Genomic DNA, 21998 nt, shown 5'->3' with positions numbered 1-21998 from the left:
TAGCATAAGCTCCCTACCTACCCAAAACACGCCACATGCTCTGTTCTCGCACTATATCCCACATGACACAAACAGACGCCCGAATCGCATGCGCAATCAAACAATACCATCTACTCTTTTCTCACTTATGTGCCTGTGTGTTCTACACTAATTTAGTACTACTCCCTCCGTCCGAAAATACTTGTCATCAAAATTAACAAAAAAGGATGTATCTAGAACTAAAATACATCAAGATACATTCCCTTTTATTTATTTTGATGACAAGTATTTCCGGACGGAGGGAGTAGGTACTATCAACTTTTGCCACCCTAGATCCTTTTGTACATTTTTTGCCGCTGCATGAAATTCAAAATTCTATACTAGTAGGAGTATACGGCAAGAAGAAATGAATCATATTTGGGATGAAGCGAAACATCAGAAATAATAACCCACATCAGCTATCTCAATTAGAAACCCTTTTTTTTTTCTCCCTCTCCTCCTTCGTTTTGTGCTTTGTACAGAGTTTTGCCGGGCGCCTAGCGTGCTATATGTATTGACCCTCCTCCAGGGGCCGGAGAAACCGGAACACGCGCGGGCCCGCCGGCGACGCCGTCTTGCAGGTGCATGCCTCCCCGTCGCGGACGCCGAGGTGGTAGCACAGGCAGATGCCCTGCTGCTGGTGCGACGTGGGCGTGGACTTGGCGGGCGGCGCGGTCTTGGGCGGCGAGCTCGGCAGGCTCATCGACAGGTCGAGGTCCAGGTCGAGGTTCAGGTCGGGGCACCGCGGCGCGTCGCTGCTTCCGCCGCTGCTGCTGTGCCCGTCGTCCGACGGGGACGGCCTCGCGAAGCTCACGGTGCTGCTCTGGAAGGCGAAAGGCGCGCTGGCGAGCCTGGACGCCGGCGCCGGGGAGGAAGGGAAGACGGGGGCGGTGGTGGACGCGGTGAGCCCGCTGGCGGCGCTGATGGGGCGGTGCGTGTGCGGGTCCATGCCGCGGTTGAGGAGCTTGCGCTTGATGTGCGTGTTCCAGTAGTTCTTGATCTCGTTGTCCGTCCGGCCCGGCAGCTGCCCCGCTATCAACGACCACCTGCACGACGGCGACCGCTGCTTTAGTCAATAACTGCTTCCTTCCTCCAAGACACCAGGGAAAGAAGAGGCGGAGGAGGCGATGCGCATTGAAATCGCGATCGGTTGCTTACTTGTTGCCGAGGAGGGCGTGGAGCTTGATGATGAGCTCGTCGTCGTCGTCGGTGAAGTTGCCGCGCTTGAGGTCGGGGCGGAGGTAGTTCATCCAGCGGAGGCGGCAGCTCTTGCCGCAGCGCAGCAGGCCCGCGGCCTTGGGCAGCGAGCGCCAGCAGCCCTCGCCGTGCGCCTTGATGTAGCCGATCAGGCGCTGGTCCTCCTCCTTGGTCCACGCGCCCTTGTTGGTGTGCGCCTTCTCGCAGCACGGCGACCTCCCCATGCCGGCGCCGGCGCTAGCTATGGCTACTCTGCTTCCCTTCCTCGTGCTCGACGGCGGCGGCTCGGAGCTTGAGCTCGCTCGCTCGCGGCTGTATGCAGCAGGCAGGGGAGGTGGAGGAGCGGGGTGGGCGCGCCGTGGAGGGCGGGGCGCGCGTATATATGGGGGGCGTGACGGCGAGAGCAGAGCTTTTGGGTGGTTCTTTTGCGGGGTGTTGGTGGTGGTTTCTCGCTCCATTGACCCGATCCCTTGGGGGGATTTGACCGCCTGCGCGGGCGCGAGGGGCTTGGCGTGCGTCGGGGCTGGGTTGGGTTGGGTTGGGTTTGGGTGGGCGTCGCAGGATGCTTGTGAGTGAGAGGGTAAAGATGTGGGCGCGGCGCAGCTAACGTGTTTGATTCCTTGTTGTGTACTTGCTGGAGTGGAGTAGCTTTGGTCCTTTGGTGGTTGCAAAACGGATCTGCCTCCCCCTCCCCTCTCAAAGGGAGTGAGTGCTGCTCCACCAAGTTGTTTTTTCATAGACTTGTTTTCTCCAGGAGCGCAGCGTAGACAAAACACATGTACACTAAAAAACTTGGGTCGTCGAGCATCTAACCTAAATTCGATCGTCAGTTGGCTTGGTACAGCCACCTCCACTAGCCGTCCGGCTGATATCGGTTTCTTCTCTTTGCATGCAAGAAATTACTCCCTCTATCCCAGAATATAAAAACGTTTTGTTCTTATATTTTGGGACGGAGGGAGTAAGTAATAGTCGACTGACACTTCGTTAAGTCCGATGATATATCTATCAGATGTACAATGGGATCCGTGCAAACTTTTCTTTTCGGTTTTTTCTTGTTCTCTCTTTGCATGTTACATTACTTGACTAAGACTTGGTTAAATCTCAGTCGACTGAGACCTAGCCACACTCATTAAGTAAGCCAAGACTTGTTTCAAGCATAGGTCCCTTGCACAAATATTGCACAAAAAGATTGTAAATCTATTTTCAAGGGTTATACTAGTAGAAGACTTGTAGCGAGTCATGTACTAACATGTGTCGGTATTGGAGCACCCTTCTTCTTTCCACTCCTAGCATGGCAAGCGTTCGTGCGTTCGTTAGCTCAACCGTAACTCACAGCGTCGCGCGCCTAATTTTAAAAAGAGATGGTCGCAACGAAAACGGAATCATGGTGTAGGAACACGTTCCAAAACTTGGTGGAGCAACCGCCACCGATTGCCTAGCTAACCACTAGCCGCAAACCAGCAAAACACCTCCTAGCTGTGCGCCCGTGTCCCTAGCGCCTGTCATGCGTGCGTGACTAACCCCATTTTTCTATATGATCCCATCACCCCCCTCTTGGCGCCAAGGCAATAATTTAAGCCTTGATTAGGTAGTTCGTGTCCAGCCAGCACTCGGCCAGGTTGGTACGCAGCCCCGGTGAGCTCACTCCGCTTAAAAAAATCCGGCGATCCCCCGGGGGTCAAAACTGACGCGCCGCCGGCCGGCCGGGCTGCCGCTTCCGTTGGGCACCGCTCGGCCGATCCGCCGGGATGGTTACCGGCGGGCGCACGACCCGCCGTAGGTAAAAGCGACGCTTCGCCCGGGCTGCAAAAATGTCAAGACTAATGTAGACGAATAGTAATATTATTACTCGTGCGGCCGTGCACGGATGGCGTATCTACGGATGGGACGGACCGGATCGGGCTACTTTCACGGCGATGGGAGATCGATGATGTACTGTGTATGTGTACTGGTAGCTTAGCCGTGTTAATCTAATTCTACTGTTTGGCAGCCAACCGTTACTGCTCCACGGACGGTGGATTTATTATGTCGATGGACGCATCGTCTCGATGGATCGATCGTCGATGATGCCGACTGCGACGAAACAGAAGTTACCCTGCGTTTTGTTGCTGTTGCACCTGTGGAATGATGGCGTACGTACGTATACCGGTCGAGAGGACGAGTCGCTCATCGAGCTGGGCACTGTTGAATAATAAGTAGGCAATTTTTTGACTAATTTAATCCGTAAACAAATCACTAGCATGGCATGACAGAATTAATGACATACCGATTCTGATCTAGACAAGCACGTACTATGCAAATTGTAGACACATCTACACATAATGCTAGTACTGCTAATGCGGAAATAAATAGGAGCGGAATAAACGCGTTATACCCTCCAGTAGGCCAGGCAGAAACCGCAGCGGCGTCTTCGGCGGCCTTCTTGTCGGCCTCGAGCTTCTCGGTGGCGAGACGATCGACGTCGAACCGAGACATGGTGATGATGAAGGCGATACAGACGTAGAGGAAGCAGGCGAAAGGAGGCGAGCAGTCGCGTAGTCGCTTTCCAAAAACTTATCCGCCTCTCTCCCATACAGGATCCGGTGAGACGGGGTTTCGGAGATCTGCTTTTCCGTCGACCGTATACGCAGCGGACGGGCGGCAGCAACAGCAAAGGAATGGCGATGGACGGTGCGCGTGGAGAGACGTGGGCTCGACCCACGTCGTGACAGCCCACCATCTGATGTCCTAGATCATGGTCCAGCTGTCAGAAAACTCTTCGTTACTAACTGGCAAAAATAAGTGCATAGGTATGAGCTTGGCTCGGCTCATTACCGCGGCGAGGCGGCAGGCGGAGGAGGACTGCGCGAGGGAAGAGAAACTCTTATAAGAAGGTCCGACTCCTCTGCTACTTTCAGAATGTGACTAAACTTATCACCTCCACCTAGTGTCAATTAAACCTACATGTGTCCTTAGAGACGGGCTTAAAGCCCGCCCCATGTTTCAACAGGCACTTTGAGGGGCTGAAACAAGTGGAGTAAAATGAGAGGCTGTACGTACGTGCATGCGCAACTAGCCTAAGCCACCATGCATACGAATCCACATGAAGAAGAGATCGAAGATCTTTGGGCGCGCAGGCCTGCCTACCTGCGCGTGCGACGTAGCGTTGGAACCTACGTACTCTACTATACTTGTAACAAGTTGCAGGAGTCGCCGTGGTGCATGCCCCGATCATGGAACCAGTTGGTGGTGGCCAGAGAGTGGACAAAAATGCGGATGAGAGTGAGATCGGCCCTGTCATCGCGAGTCAAAAAGGCCGGGCACTGTGCAGTGCGCGCCCAAGTCCTCGGCGTGCCGGCGCAAGTGGCAGCGTACGTACGTATGCGCGTCCGATGGGTCGATGTTTGCGGTACAAGTCAGCGCGCGCGGCACGGCAGGCGTGGTGCAGATCGGCCGTGCAGTGGGTGCATGGTGCGTGGCTTTCGCGCGCGGGTTAGCTGCGGTCCGTGGCGCGCCTTCACTGCCGTTCTCCCCACTGCTCTTAATTGCCGTCACCTCTCTTTCCAACAGCGTGCGAGATCACCGTCGGCCCCGCGGAACCGACACCACGAACCCGCGAGATTTTCACTGCCGTTTGACCGCGCACGCAGGGGGAAACGAGGCTCGGGAGCACCGTACTCCCTCCCACTGCAGCCCGGTATGTCAGAAGCAACAGTGACAATGTTGACCGGAGGTCCACAGCAAGCCTCGGTTCGTGACCGGTAAAAAATGGCCTACCAACCTCAACGCAAGCTCATTTTTCTCTTTATTTTACTCGATCGGCGCCGGCTGATCAGCTAGTACGTACAAGTACCGTACACGCACGACGCACAACCAAGTAGTAGTAATAACCGACGCGCTATTATGTTACGCGTGCATCGGATCCGGATGCAGCGGCAACGGGTCGGCGCGCGGTAGCTCTCAGCCAAGTGCAGTCCAAGAGGACGCAATGATGCCGCCCGCGAACCACCGGCGCCGGCCGGGGCCAATCCAAGTGCGCCGTCCGTCGTCCCGTCCCGTAGGGCCCCATGCAGGCGCGTCGTCCTCGATCGGCCTGCCCCACAAGTGACAAGTCCCATGCAGTGCAGCACAAGTGCAACGTTGCCGCTCCGTCCAGCCACGATATATAGCCCGGTAGCTAGGTAGGTGAGGTGAGGCCGCGCGGGTTGGTGCGGGGTCAAACCGCGCCCCGCCCCACCCCCAGCGTGGCCGGCCGTGACCATCGGCAGCTCGGCGCTGGGATCCCCCACAAGGAAACAACAAAAAATGTGCGCGCTGGCTACACCTAGATACCCGGCCGGATCGCTGTGCGCCGACGGCGATCGCTCGCTCGCACCGCACGAGTCGGCAGCCCGCGCCCGCGCACGGCGCGTGCTCCGGGACGGCGCCACTTGCCGCCGGGACGTGAGCTCGTCTCGCCGGAGCCCAGGGGGTTTCCGCGGCGTCGGCCCGGCGGGTCAGGCTTGCACGGAGCGCCATTGATGGGGCTGTTGCAGGGAGGCACCATCTGATCATGTATGTATGTATGTATGGGCTGCTGCTGCTGCTCCTGAATCGCATTCTAGTAATCCGCGGTCCTGCCGCGGAATCAATGCAGGAGACGGCAGAACCCGCCTTCCCGGAGCTCGAGATCGAACACATGGGCGGGGACTACGCGGTGTTGGAAGTTGGATGGCGTAATGGGCAGGTAGGTGCGGGTCTTAATCCGTGGTGTGTGCGAAAAGTCCACGGAGGGTGGTAGTAATGGTGATACTTCCTCCCTCTAGGTTTATGAGGCTCCCTTTATTTTGGATTAAAATTTAACCGAAGAATCTAACCAACAAAATGAAAACTATACGTCACAGAAATTATATTGTTGAAAAGCTCTTTCTAATACAAATCCAACAGTATAATTTTCTGTACCGGTCTTACTATGCCTCAGTCGATCAAGACTTCGTAATGTTATATTCTGTTGATGTTGCATGAAGGTTCATACAATTTTTTTTCAGTATTTTTTCTTCTACATTATATCACTTGACTGAGACTTGGTTAAGTCCCAGTCGAATGAGGCGTAGCCACACCCTTTTTATATCATATACTTTGTATTTTAGTAGTCTATAGATGACCCGGCCCCAATACAAAGGGGTCCAATAAACCCGGACAAAGGTTTTTCTTTTCTGAAAAGAAGGACCGCCTCGTGCTCTGCATCAGAATGATACCTGCAAGTATATTATTAAGCAAACCCGGACGGAGGTAGTACGTCATACGCCACTAACACTTGGTACAGTATATCTATCTTTTGTTTTGTTTTCACAAGTCCCCTTCTTCGGTGCTGTGTAACTGCATGCGGCTGACAGGCAGGCAGGTGAGCTTCTCGCCGCGTGGGTTTCCTTTGTCGAGCTCCTTGGCTCGTATACCTGCAGCGATCAACAACAGGAGACGTATGGTTTCCTTCGCTTTGTTCCCTGTTAGCCGGTCCAATGCATGGGCGATACGATACGATGGGTCGATGGCCATGGCAGCGCAGAACACTGTGGCCAAGTCAATATACGAGGGCACTGTGCACTGCATGCTAGCGTAGGCCGGTGGGCGTGGCGCCCGCTCCGTGTCGACCCGGTAGACAAAGCGTCTCTTGTCCTCCTCCTCCTCCTCCTCCTTCTTCGAACAGCGCGGCGCAGACTAGCTGGCCATTAAGGATCAAGGACCTAGTAGGAGAATCCTAGTGTGGTTTACCTAACTGTACATCCATTACTTCGGTAGTCTGGTCACTGTGTCTGCGAGGAAATAGACCGAGCAACAGTAACAAATTCATGCGTACACGATAGTACTATACTATACCAGTACAATCGCAGTCATTATTTCCCCTTGGCCCTGCAACGGACCGGCCACTGACGCCGTAACCACACCCAGGTTGGATGCATTTCTCTCCAAGCTGCGCACAGACCTAGTAGTTCCTCGTGTCATAACCGTTAAGCTTCATGCATTAGCCGACGCAATTAAAAGTCCAAACTGATGAAAAGGGCCAGTGCAATCCACATACGTAACAATCACAAAACGAAATCTCATGCTCGCTATCCGCCATGCTAAAGCATGACGCTACAGTTGGTGGGGCTGGGACAGCACCAAACTCTTCTCTTAATGCAATATAGTAGGCTGTACCACTCCCAACCCTAACCCTAACCACATTATTACATTTATAAGCGAGCACTCACTGGAATTAGTATCAATTATTATGGCGAATGGCAAGTCGCAACCGCACCGTGTCTGCTGTCCCCGTCTACTTGCCAAATGTACATACGCGGAGCCGCTGCCCTAGATTCCGTGGAGCTATACGGCCTACCGAACCGTGGCTGCATATGGCAGCCCCCGCTTTGTTTACGATCGCCGATCGGCCGCGCAGCCCGCCCGAACCTACCTACCTACCTGATGGCGCCATCACAACCGGCCGCTTCAGGAATCATCTGCGACTAGTTAATTTATCTCGGCCCAATAGAGACTGACATCTTGTTAATTAGCAGAGGCTGCAAGTGCCCTCAGGTCTTTACTGAATAATATAGGACGCACACACACACAGGCAGTGCATTGCACGTTTGGCGTCTCCCGTGTTCATGCATTGGCACCGGCTGAAGATGGCATCAGATGTTTACTCCCGAGAATCTACATATTCTGCACCGGTGACGCGTTGTCGATATCGTTTCCTATACTGGAAGTTTTTTGGATGAAAATCATTGGCGGTGGTTGCTTGTTGGTTTGCTTGCGGCTATAGTGTAGCGTATCATTGGGCTGGTTGTTGCAGGTAGAGCTGTAGAGCAGCCGTATGTATGCAGGGCGTGTGAATGTGTGATGGCTCGTCTCTACCAAATTAATCAGATGCTAGCTAACTGCTTAAAAAAAATGCAGAGTTGTCAGTGTCCTGTACATGTCAAAGGGATACTCGCGCGTATTTGATATCACCAACTGGATTGCAGGACGTGTGCTCAGGATCCTGGAAGAATATACGTACGTAGTAAATTTTGCCTAGTTAAGCAGAAGTAGACAAGGGCCAGAGATCCTACCAAGCCCACCTGCAAGTGGTACAGAACAGAAGCAGAAGACCGGGGACTCACTCACCCCAGTCAGTCAGTATCGGAGTAACAATTTGTTTGTGTTTTCATGCGGAAATCTGGTCGGCCAAGTTCACCTTCTCTGGCACCGTCTTTGTCCTCATGTCAGGAGCAACTGAACAAGTCCTCGCCGACCCTTCTGCGTTCAACAAGCGGTGCTCAAGAATCTCTCATTCCCATCTGAAGCCGTACTGCTTGTCCTACTCGACCATGACTTTTCCAGTATTACAGAGAGTTCGTTAAGATTTTCCCAAGAAGAAGAGATGACAGTCAGAGCTAAGCCTAACACGACTGACCCTTTCAAAGAGGCTCTCCGAAACAGCTGGAGATTATGCATGAGGCACGAGTCAAATCAGGCTGCTCCGTCTTGTCTGTTTTCTGCAGTCCTCCGTATCCCGTCTTTGCTCTCTTCTAAGCATGCGCTTATTACGTTCGCCGTCACACGATATTGCCTGCATGGGTATTGCACAGGTCACTCTGGTACCTCTAGATTGCTTGCTCTAGATACGTTAAGTGTTAAATATCGTGCTCTGACGCTGTCACCAGCCTCAAGAGTTACATCATTTTGTAGTGTTGCATGCCTAGTCCTCGTTCCAGAGGTTTTTCTCTCTCCAAGTTCAGAAGTTGTGTTTGTACTGTGTTTCTAAAAAAAAGTTTAGAAATTGTGAACTAGCCATCCTTTTCTGTTCTACTGAAAGACCATAGTTTCATTTTTTCATATAGGCCTACCAAAAAGGGAATTTTCCATTACCCTGTTTTCTTGGCGCTTAAGGCGTCAAATAGTTTGATTCACGTAAAAAGCGCACACCTCTCCTGAGCGTGTACCTTGCTAACGGACGGGCCCATGAAAGGGTCACGATGCCGAGACTTCCAGTTTTAGAAAGTTACTAGAGTGTTCTTTGGATTGGTTTAAAATTTCTTGTTCGTTTTTTCTGCTTTATTTTACCTTGATCTGATCGGCTTTTTAAATTTTGATAATTCCTTTTTGTTTCGGGGTTTACCTTTTCACGTTTTTTATTTTTCATTTTATTTTTATAAATATGGCCTCTTTTAATGTGTGAACAATTTTAAATTTTGCGAATGTTTTTTAAAATTAATGAACGTTTTTCATTTCAATGAAAATATCTAAATTAAGCATTTTTTAAATTCATGAACGTTTTTCAAATCCGTGTAGTTTTCAAAATTTAAATTTTATCGCATTCATGATTTTTTAATCCGTGAACCTTTTGAATTTGGAAAATTATTTTAAAAATCATGAATATTTTTAGAATATTTTCAAATTTGTGAACATTTTTCTAATTCTGAATATTTCTCAAACTTGTGAATATGTTCTAAAATCATGAACAATTATTTGATTTCACCACAATTTAAAAAATAACCAAAAAAATGGTAACCAGTTTTTCCTCTAATACAATAGAGATGGAGCAGAAAAATCAAGCAAAAACCAGGACAAATGACCAAGCGTATGCACGAACGTTCGAAGGAGCACTATTGGGCCAAGGCCCAGAAGGATGTGTGGCATAGGAAGGCTTCCCGATCAAAATCACTAGTTAAGAGATACCCTTCCTAATGCAACGTTCAATACGTGGCGAAAGCAAAGGGGATCAGGTTGATTTCCCCCTCTTTCCTTCTACCTTGATTGGATCCATGAGGGAACACATCTTCCTCTGCTAGGGAGCATAGGTGTGCTTCACCGCGAAGCACATCCATGCTCCACACGCACGCTTCGCCGTGAATCACATTTGCGCCCTACGAAGAAGCCAACGTGTGCTCAACCGTGGAGAACATACGTGATTCACCTTTTCTCCTTTAGGGGGCATACTTGTGCTCCACTTGTTGAAGCACACTTACGCTTGAGGTGGAGCACCTGTCTGAGCACAAATATGCGAAGTGATTACCATGAACTTTAGCCAAAAAAAATTGCATTTTTGAAGACTCCTAAGATGATGCGTCATTTTTTTAGGAAAACATAATTTTTGTTATTGCTTCATATACTCATACATAAACGTTTTAAAAGGAAAAGTGATATGTATTGCCTATCGGGAGCGAGCAAAATCTATTTGGCAATTATAGCATTATCTGTACCTGGCGCACACACCTTCGCTTGTACGTACTAAGTAGGCCGGCCCATATTAGCAACACCAATTTCCTTTACATCGGTTTTGGGAACCTTCTTGAAGGCTCTAGAAGAATCCCTCCTGTTCTTTTCGGGCTGGTTTTTCTTTGGTTTTGGGGGTTGGGCTTTTATGTTTTCCATCCTGTTTTTTTTTTCTGTTTTATTTAATTCAACTTTTTTTAATTTGTGACCAATTTTCAAAATTTTGTTTTTTAAATTAGCATTTTTTCATATTCACAAAATTTTCAAAGATTCACGTTTTATTCAAATTCATGAACTTTATGATAAATTTTTTATTTTTACTAACCCATGCTTTTTAAAATGCATAAATTTGTTTTAAAGTCAGCCAACTTTTTTGATTAAAAGAGCTGAAGTTCATTTTTCCCAAGACAATACCGGAGTAGCAGTAAAATGTGAGAGAGAAGGAAAACAAAGCAAGCCGGTCGAACGAACGAGAGACTAGTGCTGCGAGTGAGCATACCAAAGGGCCATGGCATGTGAGCCTCTGGTGCAAGCCCTTGGCCAACTATCGCTTAATGTGCCGGCGAGGTGGTCTCCGTGAGCGATACCATTGCGGCATTGCCTCTGATCATCTTCGTCCTCCTCATTCGTGAGTCGGCCAATTATGAGCAAGGCGAAGTGGTCATTTTGCCACCCTAGGTTTGTTTTCAACTGTTTTACATATTTTTGTCGAGTTTCATATATTGGTAGGTTTTATTTCATTACAAAAAATATTCCAAAAGTTTAATTATATTCATGGATTGGGAAAAAAATCATGAATTTTAAAATGTTGACGAATTTGATAAAATTTCCATGGATTTGGAAAATGTCCATTAATTGTAAAAAAATGTTTGCGAATTGACAGGTGTTTGTCAGCGAAACAAAATGTTAGGTAACCCAAGGAAAAGTTCATTGATTCAAAAAAATCCACAAATTTGAAAAATGTTTGAGAATCATAGAAAACCACAATTCGAAAAATGTGCAATAATTTAAAATATATCTACGAATGCAATTTTTTGCAAATTTTAATAATATTTGTGATTTCATTTTTTTACCAACTTGAGAAATATTATGTATTTAAATATGTTCATGAATTTGAAATTATTATCAAAGATGTAAAATTGTTCACAAATTTTAAAAACATTCACGAACTCAAAAATCATTGCAGATTTAAAAAATCGTTAATTAAAAAAATAGCAGATTTTAAAATCTTTGTGAATTTTCAAATTGTTCACGAATTAAAGAATGTACGCGAATTTTGAGAAACAAGCTATAGTTTAAAATATATCCATTAATTCAAAAACAAATGCTTGTGAATTTGAAAAAAATCGTGCGAATTTGAAAAATATTTTTTGAATTCAAAATATATTTCCTATTTAGGAAATGTTTGTGAATTTCTCTATGTTCATGAATTTGGAAATGTTATCAAATTTGACCTTTTTGCAGAAATTTAGAAAATATTAACAAATTCGAAAAAGGTTTGGGAACTTTATGGCCCTTCCAAATGCTTCACGGTCTACACGTTCTAAGCATGTCACATAAACAAAATAAACTGACATTGCAAAACAATAAAGAAGTAGATACCGTGCTTTGATGACCCGAGAAGAAACAATGTGCATGAACATATGCAAAACACCTAGTATGCATTATGGGAGTATATATCAATGGCGGTTGTCGAAGTTCAGAAATTGCTAACTGACCACGTTTCATGGACCAACCAAACGGCTCAGGCCCAATAACACATGTGCGTTTGCAGTTCAGTCCATTTCTATCCATGTGCTAAAGTCAGTCAGGCCTGCACAGCCCAAGGAGTTCGGTCCATGCACCGAGAGCAGGACCGAAAACAAAAGCGGCGAGGCAGCGACACACCGGCCCGTCTTATTTTACGCATTTTCAATTCCCGTGGACCCAGCACAGGCTCGAGTCCCCGTGGACCACTCGTGTGCGCCGCGCCAGTTCTCCTTCCACCCTCCTTCCCACCTCATCCCGGCAGCCCCGCGAGATGATAACGCCAAAACCCTAAACCCCACCGCACCGCAACCCAATCCCTTCCGGCCGCCCGCCACCGCCACCGCCACGTCGGCCGGCGGCCTGCCGGAGACCGACCTCCGCTGTCCCCGTCGCCTCAGCCAGCGAGCGATGCACAGGATTCTCCCCCGAGCCGCCTCCTTCCTCGACGCGGCCGCGGCCCCGGCCCGGCCGCTGCTGCCCTCCTCCCGCATGCCCGCGCTCCGCCTGGCGGGCCCGTCCCTCTCCGCTTGCTCGGTGCCGAGCACCGCGCGCCTCCACCCCCTGCCGTGGCTGCGCTGCGGCGGTGGCGGCGCGGTCGCGAGGAGGGGGCTCTGCTGCTCCGCCGAGGCGGCGAGACGCGGGGATGTTGCCGCGGGAGAGGGGGAGGAGGAGGAAGAGGGGAGGGGCTCCAGAGGAGGTGGGGGTCGCAATTCGCCAGAGAGGAAGCAGAGAGGCCGGGGCGATGCGGCGACGGGGAGCGGGGAGCTGCTCGCCATTCCTGGGGTCGGGCCGCGGAACCAGAGGAAGCTCGTTGAGAAGGGATTCGATGGCGTCGCGCCGCTCAAGCAGCTCTATCGGGATAAGGTGCGTGCGTGGGTGGTCTGTTCTGGATTGTTCGTACTGTTTGTCTCTGTTTTATTGTAGTACTAGTTTGCAAAGTATGTAAGCAACACGTATGCTTGGAGTCTTCACCAGTTCCTGTGAATTGCCAGAATTGACATGGTCACATGGAAAATACATTTCTGTTAACATATGTTGCCTGAGAAAATGTCGTCACATACCACCACTTACATGTTAGCTCAAGCAAACTGATATGCTTAGACCTGCATTCTTGTATAGAGTTGGTGTACTGTGAGTGCAAGCAATCACTCTGTCCTTGACGACCAACTCGGCATTAGAATTCTGGTGGTCACTCCTCAGTTTTAGTAATTGAGGCAACACTGGTAAATGCACATTGGCTCCAAAATCTACAGCAGCAATGATTTTAGTCCTAAAGTTTATGCCTACGCCTACCCTGCATCTCACAAACTTCAGATATGCTGTCAAAAACTCAAGATCGTATTGATTGTAGCATTGCATAAAACAGGTTAATTTGATTCCCACTATGTGATCATTGGAGGCGCTGGAGCATTATCACCATGAAATTCTTAAGTTTGAAGGAAAAAAGAAGAAATTACTTTTGTCTGTTACTTTCTGGGTTTGCTTTACTTTATTCTCTTTAGTTCTTTGTCACAATCCTGTCTTATGAATATGATGGTGATTTCCTCACTTAAAATTCTGCTGGTTCAATCTAACTTCAACGCACCTAGAGCTAACACTTCCTGAGTTTTGCAGTTCTTTGGCAAGTCTGATGAGAAGATGGTTGAGTTCTTGCAAAGTTCAGTTGGCATCATACACAAGAACCATGCTGAGAGTATAACTCTGTTCATTAAAGAGAGCGTTGATGAGGAGGTGAAAGACACTGACACATCTAAGCCCTGCAGAAGAAAGAGGCTCACCTTTTGTGTTGAAGGGAATATCAGTGTCGGGAAATCTACATTCCTCCAAAGAATTGCCAACGAGACTATCGAACTACGTGACCTTGTGGAAATAGTACCTGAACCTGTTGCAAAGTGGCAGGATATTGGGCCTGATCATTTTAACATACTTGATGCTTTCTATGCTGAACCACAGAGGTATGCTTACACTTTCCAGAATTACGTCTTTGTGACAAGGGTGATGCAAGAGAGGGAGTCTTCAAGTGGAATAAAGCCTCTCCGGCTGATGGAAAGAAGTGTTTTCAGTGATAGAATGGTAGGTCATATCTTTGCCGAAAACACTAGTTTTCACTTTTGATCTATCCCACTGTAAACATCTTTTCCTATTTAATGAGTAAACTCGTGTTGATTTTCAGGTTTTTGTCCGTGCTGTTCATGAAGCTAAGTGGATGAATGAGATGGAAATCAGCATTTACGATTCCTGGTTCGACCCAGTTGTGTCATCTCTCCCGGGTCTTGTCCCTGATGGTTTTATTTATCTAAGAGCTAGCCCTGACACCTGCCACAAAAGAATGATGGTTCGGAAAAGGTCAGAGGAGGGTGGTGTCAGTCTTGATTACCTTCAAGGTTTGCATGAGAAACATGAGAGCTGGCTACTTCCGTCCAAAGGACAAGGTTCTGGTTTGTTGTCAGTCAGTCAGCTTCCAATTCATATGGAGGGCTCACTACATCCAGAAATACGAGATCAAGTGTTCTTCCTGGAAGGAGATCATATGCATTCTAGTATCCAGAAGGTAACTTTCTCCTACCTTTATTTGCTCAAGTGTGATCTGTAAGGAGTTATTTGGTCACATATTGGTGCTATTCCGAATTAGGTTCCTGCTCTGATCCTGGACTGTGAAAATGACATTGATTTTAACAAGGACATTGAAGCTAAACGACAGTAAGTGATCAGAACCTTTATATTCCTGAGAGCATTGTTTCAGTTTTCTATTTACATTCTTTTATTGTTAAGCAGGCATTAGTTAAGAATATGATATTCTTTGAGCGGAAAGCATTGAAATTAGCGTATTGATCTACATGTTCCAAAATAGAACTCAGTAATGTTGCTGGAATTGTTGCCAACTGAATCCAAATAGGAAAGGTTAAGCTGTGAAGTGTAAACTGACCTAAAAGTAAAATATTCAGTAATTTCTATGTGCTTTTGATACATCTTCAGTTTACTGTTTGTTTTTTTACCTATGTGACACTAGTTCTGTACTATATATCATGCCTGCTACACTGGTACATGTGAATTATCTGAAGTCTAGGTCTGGTTAGATATGAACGGACAACACATATACTTGTAAACAATCTGGATGGCTTATAGGTGATTCTTTGCATATAACTTTCTAATTCCTGTGAAATGCTTTTGAGACCAAGTCCAGCCTTCCTAGGTCTGTATTTATACACTTTGACACTTGTAAGAAAAAGTCGTCACAGGTTCAATTTGTTATCCTTGTGTCCAGGGTGATGGTATTTGTTATTTTGTCTCTTGAATTATTTATGTAGTAATTCCTGATATACTCCTATTGACAGTAGCATGTATTTGTGGAGATTTAATAAAATGCCACGTCTTAGTGTGGCCTTTATAAAATGCCACGCCAGGACCCGCTTGTTAGTGACACATGGCATGCCATTTAATCAAAGAACAAACTAAGACCGGCATTTTATCGAATTTCCTCGTAATGATAGTTTCCAGCAACCTGCAATGTTATTTTAATAATGTATCACCAAAGTCCTGAACACCCCATGTGCTCTTAACTTCCTTCAAATCTCTGCACCTGTTTGATGTTTCAATGTTGCCCATGAAGATATGCTCGTCAAGTTGCGGAGTTCTTCGAATTTGTGAAGAAAAAGAATGAAGCTCTTCCTGCTGAGACAAGTGATGGCGACAAGAGTATGAGCCCACAGGTTATGCTTCCTGGCAGAGGTGATTTGTGGTTCCCTGGAGGCAGCCCTTTACCAAAATCTGCTCTAGGATCTCTTGAATTCAGACGGGCGATGTCGTCCTTCCTCTCAAAGTAGGGGCAAGCTTGACTTATGCAACTATCTTTTTGTGCCCATGACATGGTATCTTGTAAAATCTGGATGGTCATTTGGTCAATCATCACATCCGAGCCTCGAAGTACCACCCCTAACTGGCGACGACCTTCTGAATGCTGTATTATCTCGAAACCTAGGTACTCTTTCTATCTGTAGTGCTAGTCAATGCTGTATGATAAGTATCTAACTCCCTGTGCCTGTAAATGAAGATCTGACTACTTGCTTGGTGTCGGTGCCTATTAGTATATTATCTAAAAGTATGGAACCATATGCTGTTTCTGTCTACTGTTTCCTTGTTCTTGGCTTGCCCTCCGGCTTGATGGTGGTCATCCTTGGGACGACACATCTGTTGTGTACAAGAAAGAGAAACATATGTTCTGAGGTATAGCTTGAATGGTGTTCCCTTTTCTTTCTTATTTGATTCTACTGCCGTCGCCAATGATGTTGTCTACTCCAGCATCATGCTTTCCCTCCTGAATGCCTGATTACTCCTCTTTTTTTAGAGGAAAGGGAGCCCCAAAGGGCCCCCAATTTCATTATGAAATTCGAGGAGAGAACCCACCTGTTTCAGAAAGCACATGTTAGAAGAGCAAACAGCAGAGAACAGTCTCCTTGTCTGCCTTTTTTAGATTAACGCTTTTTTGTAAGTATTGTCATACGTTGAGATCAAGAGTCCTACAATTTTTTGGCAGCTGAAAAGAGCAGTGCACACTCTTCTTCTCAGCATATCTATTAAAGTTATGATGATACTACTCGTAGGTTGGAGTATATCAGTTAGTGGTTGGCTGTTGCCTTGGTGCCAAACCTACGTAGAGACACCGAGATACAGACGTAGGCGTCACCATCCATCCAAGCCAGAACAGTCGCAAGTCTACATCTGGTAGCTTGTACAGACGTACATGGTGGCAGGGAGGACTGGGCGACCGTCCCTCTCAGGGGACGCCGATGAAAGGTACCCTGTCTACAATCGTATACCGTACGTATACCACTCCCGATTGCCACGCGGAATTATTCATCTACTGTATATAGCTAGGCTGCTATACCTATACGGAGCTATGGCGATGGATCAGTGGCGGAATTTCCACTTCCACGTCCCGTGCATGGACGTGGACAGTGAAGCGGCGTGTCCCATCCGTCGGTCCGGGTCAGGTCACCGGTTTTCCCAGGGGCGGTGGTCGTACGCGCTTCGGAAACTCCGCGCCCGGCCGGAGGCAGAAAGAATTCCACAGCGGCGACCGCATGCGACGCCGACGAGGAGCTGGAACCAGAAGCGTCCTGGACTCCTGGTTCCACTTCGGGCTACTAGCTAGCTCGTATGGCAGTTGTAATAGTGCTTGCTACCGTGGGAGTGAATCACCGGTACACACTTGTGAACACACGAGCTAGCTAGCTAGCTAGCAGTGACCGGCGCGCGCTCCTCCACAGACCTGTCGTGTCACGCCCGTCGTCGTCGTCGCCCGCCCACCGGCCACGCACCGGCGACGCGCTGCCAATCACCGGCTATAACATTCCCCACCTTGATTGGCTTTCAGCCGGCTCACCGCCACGACGCGCGGGCAGAAAACGACCCGCGAGCCAATAATACTCCCATGCACTACGTAACACGCTCGCCACACGCAATGGATCGAAACGGGCACGTCGCCGTCGCCCCCGGGATCCCGGCGACGACGATCCAAGGCCGGGAATTGGCGTCGCTAATTCCCGGCCTCCCAGATATCGCGTCGATCAAGTCTGATCACGCGGCAAAACGCCCGTGACCGGTTCAAAGGGAAGGGAGGCCCGATGGCGTGGGCGGCGCTGTCGTTCGACGACGCGACCGCACAAGCGCATGTGGATGGACCATGGACGACGGATTGTTCGGTTATTTGTCGTTGGGGCTGGATGCAGCCCTAGAGTCGCTGTCTTCTTCTAGTTCTTCTTCTTCCGGCTGCCTGTCACCAGGTTGATGTGATGAGTTCCGCATGCAGGTCTTTAGACCGGTTCAAAAGCGCTAGCTAGCTCGAGGCGGAGGACCGGTTCAATGGCCGTGGGCTTGGACGCACGCGGCCGGTTGCGATCCAACGTTAAGGAAGGGGGTGTTTGGCTCTTGGCTTCTAGCGAATCCGTGCGAGACGAGACTGACCGGAGCCAATGTGTTTCGACGAGTGTAGATTCTTCTTGGTAGGCGGAGGCTGGAGCTTACTGGAGTACCTTCTTCTCTCGTGGTAGAAATTAGGAGGTGATGTGAATTGTGAGCTTTTAACTTTTTACCGGCCGGTCTGGTCGAGTGGCCACCGGCAGTTTGGCGGAAAGATGGCTCTACCATTTGGGACTTTGTTGCTCGCACCGGTCAGCATCCATCACTCTCGTTGCCGGGACATCGCGGAGAAGAGGCTTCGGCCAAAAGCTTGGAATCACTGACCGTGTGATGGAGCGTTCAGATCACTGTAATTTTCGTCAGTCTTCTTCACAAGGAGGACCTCCTTTCGTCATGCTTTTTCATATTTTCCCCTGTCTATCCAAAGTATCCATGTGGCATGGCATAGAGTCTACCTCCGGATCACCGTGCCGGAAAGGTTTAGGTATGCAACAGTCGATTTGGGGTAGAATGCCAGGGAACTGGAGGCAATTCCAGCGCTACAAACGGGGTCTAAGTGTCTAATTCAAGAAAGTAACATGTCTGCGTCGCCGTGGAAAGCCCTTCCCGCGGCCGGATCTTCGTAGCAACGACCGGAACTTAACAGAAAGTTAACCTTTTTGTACTGTGCGGCAAGTGCAGTCCTACGGTTGTCAAGTAGCGTAAGTGGACAACAGGATGGGAACAATCGAAATGCTTGCTATCGCTTCCTTTCTCAGCTCCTGTTCCTACAGGGACAAATGAGGCGGGTGTGGAAGTTGACCTGGTACAAGAAAAGGACACCCAAAATAAATTACCAACTTGCTAGTACTACTAGGAGACATGCATAGCTAAGCTAGCTTGCCTCAAAATCTTGCATGGTTTGAGCTGGGCCGTAGATCGGTCTCCAGATATTCTTTCCCAAAATCTAAAAAATGGCCGCACACTATCTAGACGGAACGAGCGGCCGGCCCCTCGCCGCTCGACCTGCCCTGATTTGCCGCACGCGTGGACCAGGTGTTATCCGGTCGGGCGCTCTCAACCACAAAACAGCTGTCGCTATCTACCCCTTCCAACCTTTCGTCCCCATCTCTCTCGCGTCCGCCGCCATCACAACTCGCGTCGGCCATCTCCGCTCCTCTCACGCCGGCCGCCACAAGTTGGGAACGGGCATCACGCCCCTCGACTGGATTCAGGCGCCGCCGTTCCCACATGTATCAGATCTGTTGAAACTGGGTGAAGGTCGAAGGAAGCTCTGGACGGAGCAGGAGGAAGGGAAGCAGCGGACGGCATGAGGTCTAGGCGTGGCTGTAGCGACTGGGAGAGGACGAAGCACATGCTTGGATGAAGTGTAGCGGCCTGATGAAGCACGGCCACGGGAGCGGAAATGACCTCGTCCTCGATCTGGAGCAAGATGAAGACGAGGACTGCTAGGGAATGGAGACAGAGATATGTATTACCCACTTTGACGATGGCTGTGATTTCACCCCGGTGGTCAATCACTTTCTTGCTATCGACTTCATCTTGTTGGCAATGTAAATGCCCAGATGATGATTCCAACATTTTGTGCTAGTACAATCTAACTTTAATTCTGGATGATATCAGCTCGTAAGATCTTTTATATCAAACCAATCAATGAAAATTAGATCCCTCATGAGTATGTTTTGACGAAAAAAATTGATGCCAATTTTGGTGCTATATCGTGCATTTTTAGTACTGCATTATGCAACTTTAGTACTGGATGGTGCAACTTTTTTATAAACTTAGTTTTTGTAGCTGCATGATCCAATTTTCTATGAAGTTGCAACCTACCAACCATGAGAACGTAATGTGCAACTAGTCTACTGCCCCCGCCAACAACCTAGTAGTCGATGTGCAACTCTCATCCTTACTTGTGGATGTGTAGTTTTTCATGGTTTTACACACCCTGCCCACCCCCCTACCAGTGTTATGTGCAACTTAGTCTGTTGTTCACGCCAACAGCTTATTAGTCGATGTGCAACTCCTTCCCCTCCCTTGTTGTGGATATGCAGTTTCAGTTGGCGGAGGCAATACACGGAGTTGCACAAGTCCGCCAGGCAGTTGGCCGGGCCAACATACGAAGTTGCACATCTCACAGGAAGGATAGTTTGATGGTGAAAACTCCACATTCATGAGGATAGTGAAAAGTTGAATATAGACAAGACGCTAAAGTTGTACGTCTCACTAGCAGGGGTGGTTTGCCCTAGGTGCTAGCAGGAAAACTACACATCCATGGGATATAAGAAAAAGTTGCATATTACTGTTAGACAATTGGCCGTGGCAGTATCCTAAGTTGCACATCCACTGATAGATAGTTGGCTGATGCAGCAAACAGTGAAAACACTCAAACGCGGTTGTGGGGGGTGCACGCGCGACGACTACCAGGCATGGAGTTGGCCAGGGCACCGCGATAGCTGACCAAATTGCATATTTCACTGTTAGAGAGTAGTTGGGGTGGTGCCACTAGTGAAAACTGCATGGGCTAGGCAACAAATGAAGTTGCACATCTCACTAGAAGGAGGCGGTTTGGGGTGGAGGTATCATAGAGAAAAACTGCACGCGTACAGTGTACGAGAAAAGTTGCACATCCCTCTCAGGTAGTTGCACATCGACGGCTAGTAAGTTGCACAAAACGGGATCAAAATTGCACAAAAAATATTTCGTCGAAACATAATCATATTAGATCTAGTTTCGAAGAGCACATGCGTGGCCGTGGAGTTGGGACATTCTTACAGGATAGTCCCTCAAACGCGGTTGTAGAGGCTCACACGCGCGATGACTACCAGGCAGTTGGCCAGGGCACCGGGGCAGCAGATGAAATTGCACATTTCAATTTTAGAGAGTAGTATGGGGTGGTGCCACTAGTGAAAATTGCATGGCCTGGGCAACAAACGAAGTTGCACATCTCACTGAAAGGAGGCAATTTGGGGATGGAGGTACCATAGAGAAAAACTGCATGTCTACGGTGTACAAGAAAAGTTGCACATCCCTGTCGGGTAGTTGCACATCGACGGCTAGTCAGTTACACAAAACGGGGACAAAATTGCACAAAAAAAAGTTTGTCAAAACATATCCATGCGGGATCTAGTTTCGAAGAGCACATCACGAGGATTTCAGTGGTGAAAGCGGATCTTAATTTCGATATTTGGTTTAAAAGTTATGGCTTTTTTAAGAAACAAAAATTAAAAAGCAAACTAGATGGTCAACTCCCTTTAGTGTACAACGGACCACGTACTTATCTTTTCCACCGGCCGCTCCCAAACTCTACCTGGCGTTTTTAATATGCGACAGTGACTAGACGTCTCGGACAGGGGCCGGCCGCTCGCGAGCGGTACCTAGCGCCCGGCCGCCAGCTAGATTGATCCATATTCTTTTGGCTGGCCATGATCCACACAAATACTCGCCTGGAATTTTGCTTGTCCTGATCTTCGTCCACAATTTCGTTTTTGGTTTAGGTTTTGACCGGCTCCCCCCTATTTGTACGGGTTCCTCCTCTTAAATTAGCGCTGAAACTTGGTTCGTTGAACCTTAACTGCACTAGGCAATTAGGTTGGCAGGTTACGTACGTCCCCTTCTATAATCAGAAAGCCATGCAAGTGGCTGTGCTGGATACTGTAAGATAATCTCGCTGCAGTTGAAAATCTTCGAGAAATTCTAAAAATGCAGACATGCTTGTGGAGTCACATGGTTACGTAGGCAGCTATATATTTTAAGACAATGGTTACCTAGTCAAACACATCAATGAGAGGCAATCTAAATCATTAGTATCCCACATGCTTCATGAGAAATTAAGGGCCTGTTCGGGACTGCTCCGCTCCTTGAAATTCAACTCCGCTCTAGAAAACGCAAGCCAATCGAGATAGCTCCACGATATGCCG

The 21998-nt window shown here is 48.4% G+C and overlaps 2 protein-coding genes across 2 annotated transcripts; one reads left to right on the top strand and one right to left on the bottom strand.

Moving 5' to 3' along the window:
* Window positions 1-209: 209 nt before the first annotated feature.
* On the bottom strand, window positions 210-1688 carry LOC123062765 (myb-related protein 308). The gene is made up of 2 exons (XM_044486416.1): window positions 1177-1688; window positions 210-1064 (listed from the first exon to the last, which is right to left on the bottom strand). The coding sequence occupies exons 1-2, from the start codon at window positions 1671-1673 to the stop codon at window positions 524-526; spliced, it is 1038 nt and encodes a 345-aa protein (XP_044342351.1). The 5' UTR covers window positions 1674-1688; the 3' UTR covers window positions 210-523.
* Window positions 1689-12356: 10668 nt separating this feature from the next.
* On the top strand, window positions 12357-16272 carry LOC123062764 (uncharacterized). Its single transcript, XM_044486415.1, has 5 exons — window positions 12357-13026; window positions 13777-14235; window positions 14336-14713; window positions 14795-14862; window positions 15773-16272. The coding sequence occupies exons 1-5, from the start codon at window positions 12571-12573 to the stop codon at window positions 15984-15986; spliced, it is 1575 nt and encodes a 524-aa protein (XP_044342350.1). The 5' UTR covers window positions 12357-12570; the 3' UTR covers window positions 15987-16272.
* The last annotated feature ends 5726 nt before the right edge of the window (window positions 16273-21998 follow it).

The sequence above is a fragment of the Triticum aestivum genome, chromosome 3A (assembly GCF_018294505.1).
Source record: "Triticum aestivum cultivar Chinese Spring chromosome 3A, IWGSC CS RefSeq v2.1, whole genome shotgun sequence".
Classification (NCBI taxonomy): domain Eukaryota; kingdom Viridiplantae; phylum Streptophyta; class Magnoliopsida; order Poales; family Poaceae; genus Triticum; species Triticum aestivum.
The sequence above is the reverse complement of the archived record's forward strand: the minus strand, read 5'-3'. Positions and strand labels throughout refer to the sequence as shown.

Bases quoted from the DNA above. Each gene is read 5' to 3' on its own strand.
- LOC123062764 (XM_044486415.1), top strand. From the start codon at position 12,571: ATGCACAGGATTCTCCCCCGAGCCGCCTCCTTCCTCGACGCGGCCGCG. The intron at 13,027-13,776 runs GTGCGTGCGTGG...TGAGTTTTGCAG, and splicing joins AGCAGCTCTATCGGGATAAG to TTCTTTGGCAAGTCTGATGA. The intron at 14,714-14,794 runs GTAACTTTCTCC...ATTCCGAATTAG, and splicing joins TGCATTCTAGTATCCAGAAG to GTTCCTGCTCTGATCCTGGA.
- LOC123062765 (XM_044486416.1), bottom strand. From the start codon at position 1,673: ATGGAGCGAGAAACCACCACCAACACCCCGCAAAAGAACCACCCAAAA. The intron at 1,065-1,176 runs GTAAGCAACCGA...GCCGTCGTGCAG, and splicing joins CACGCCCTCCTCGGCAACAA to GTGGTCGTTGATAGCGGGGC.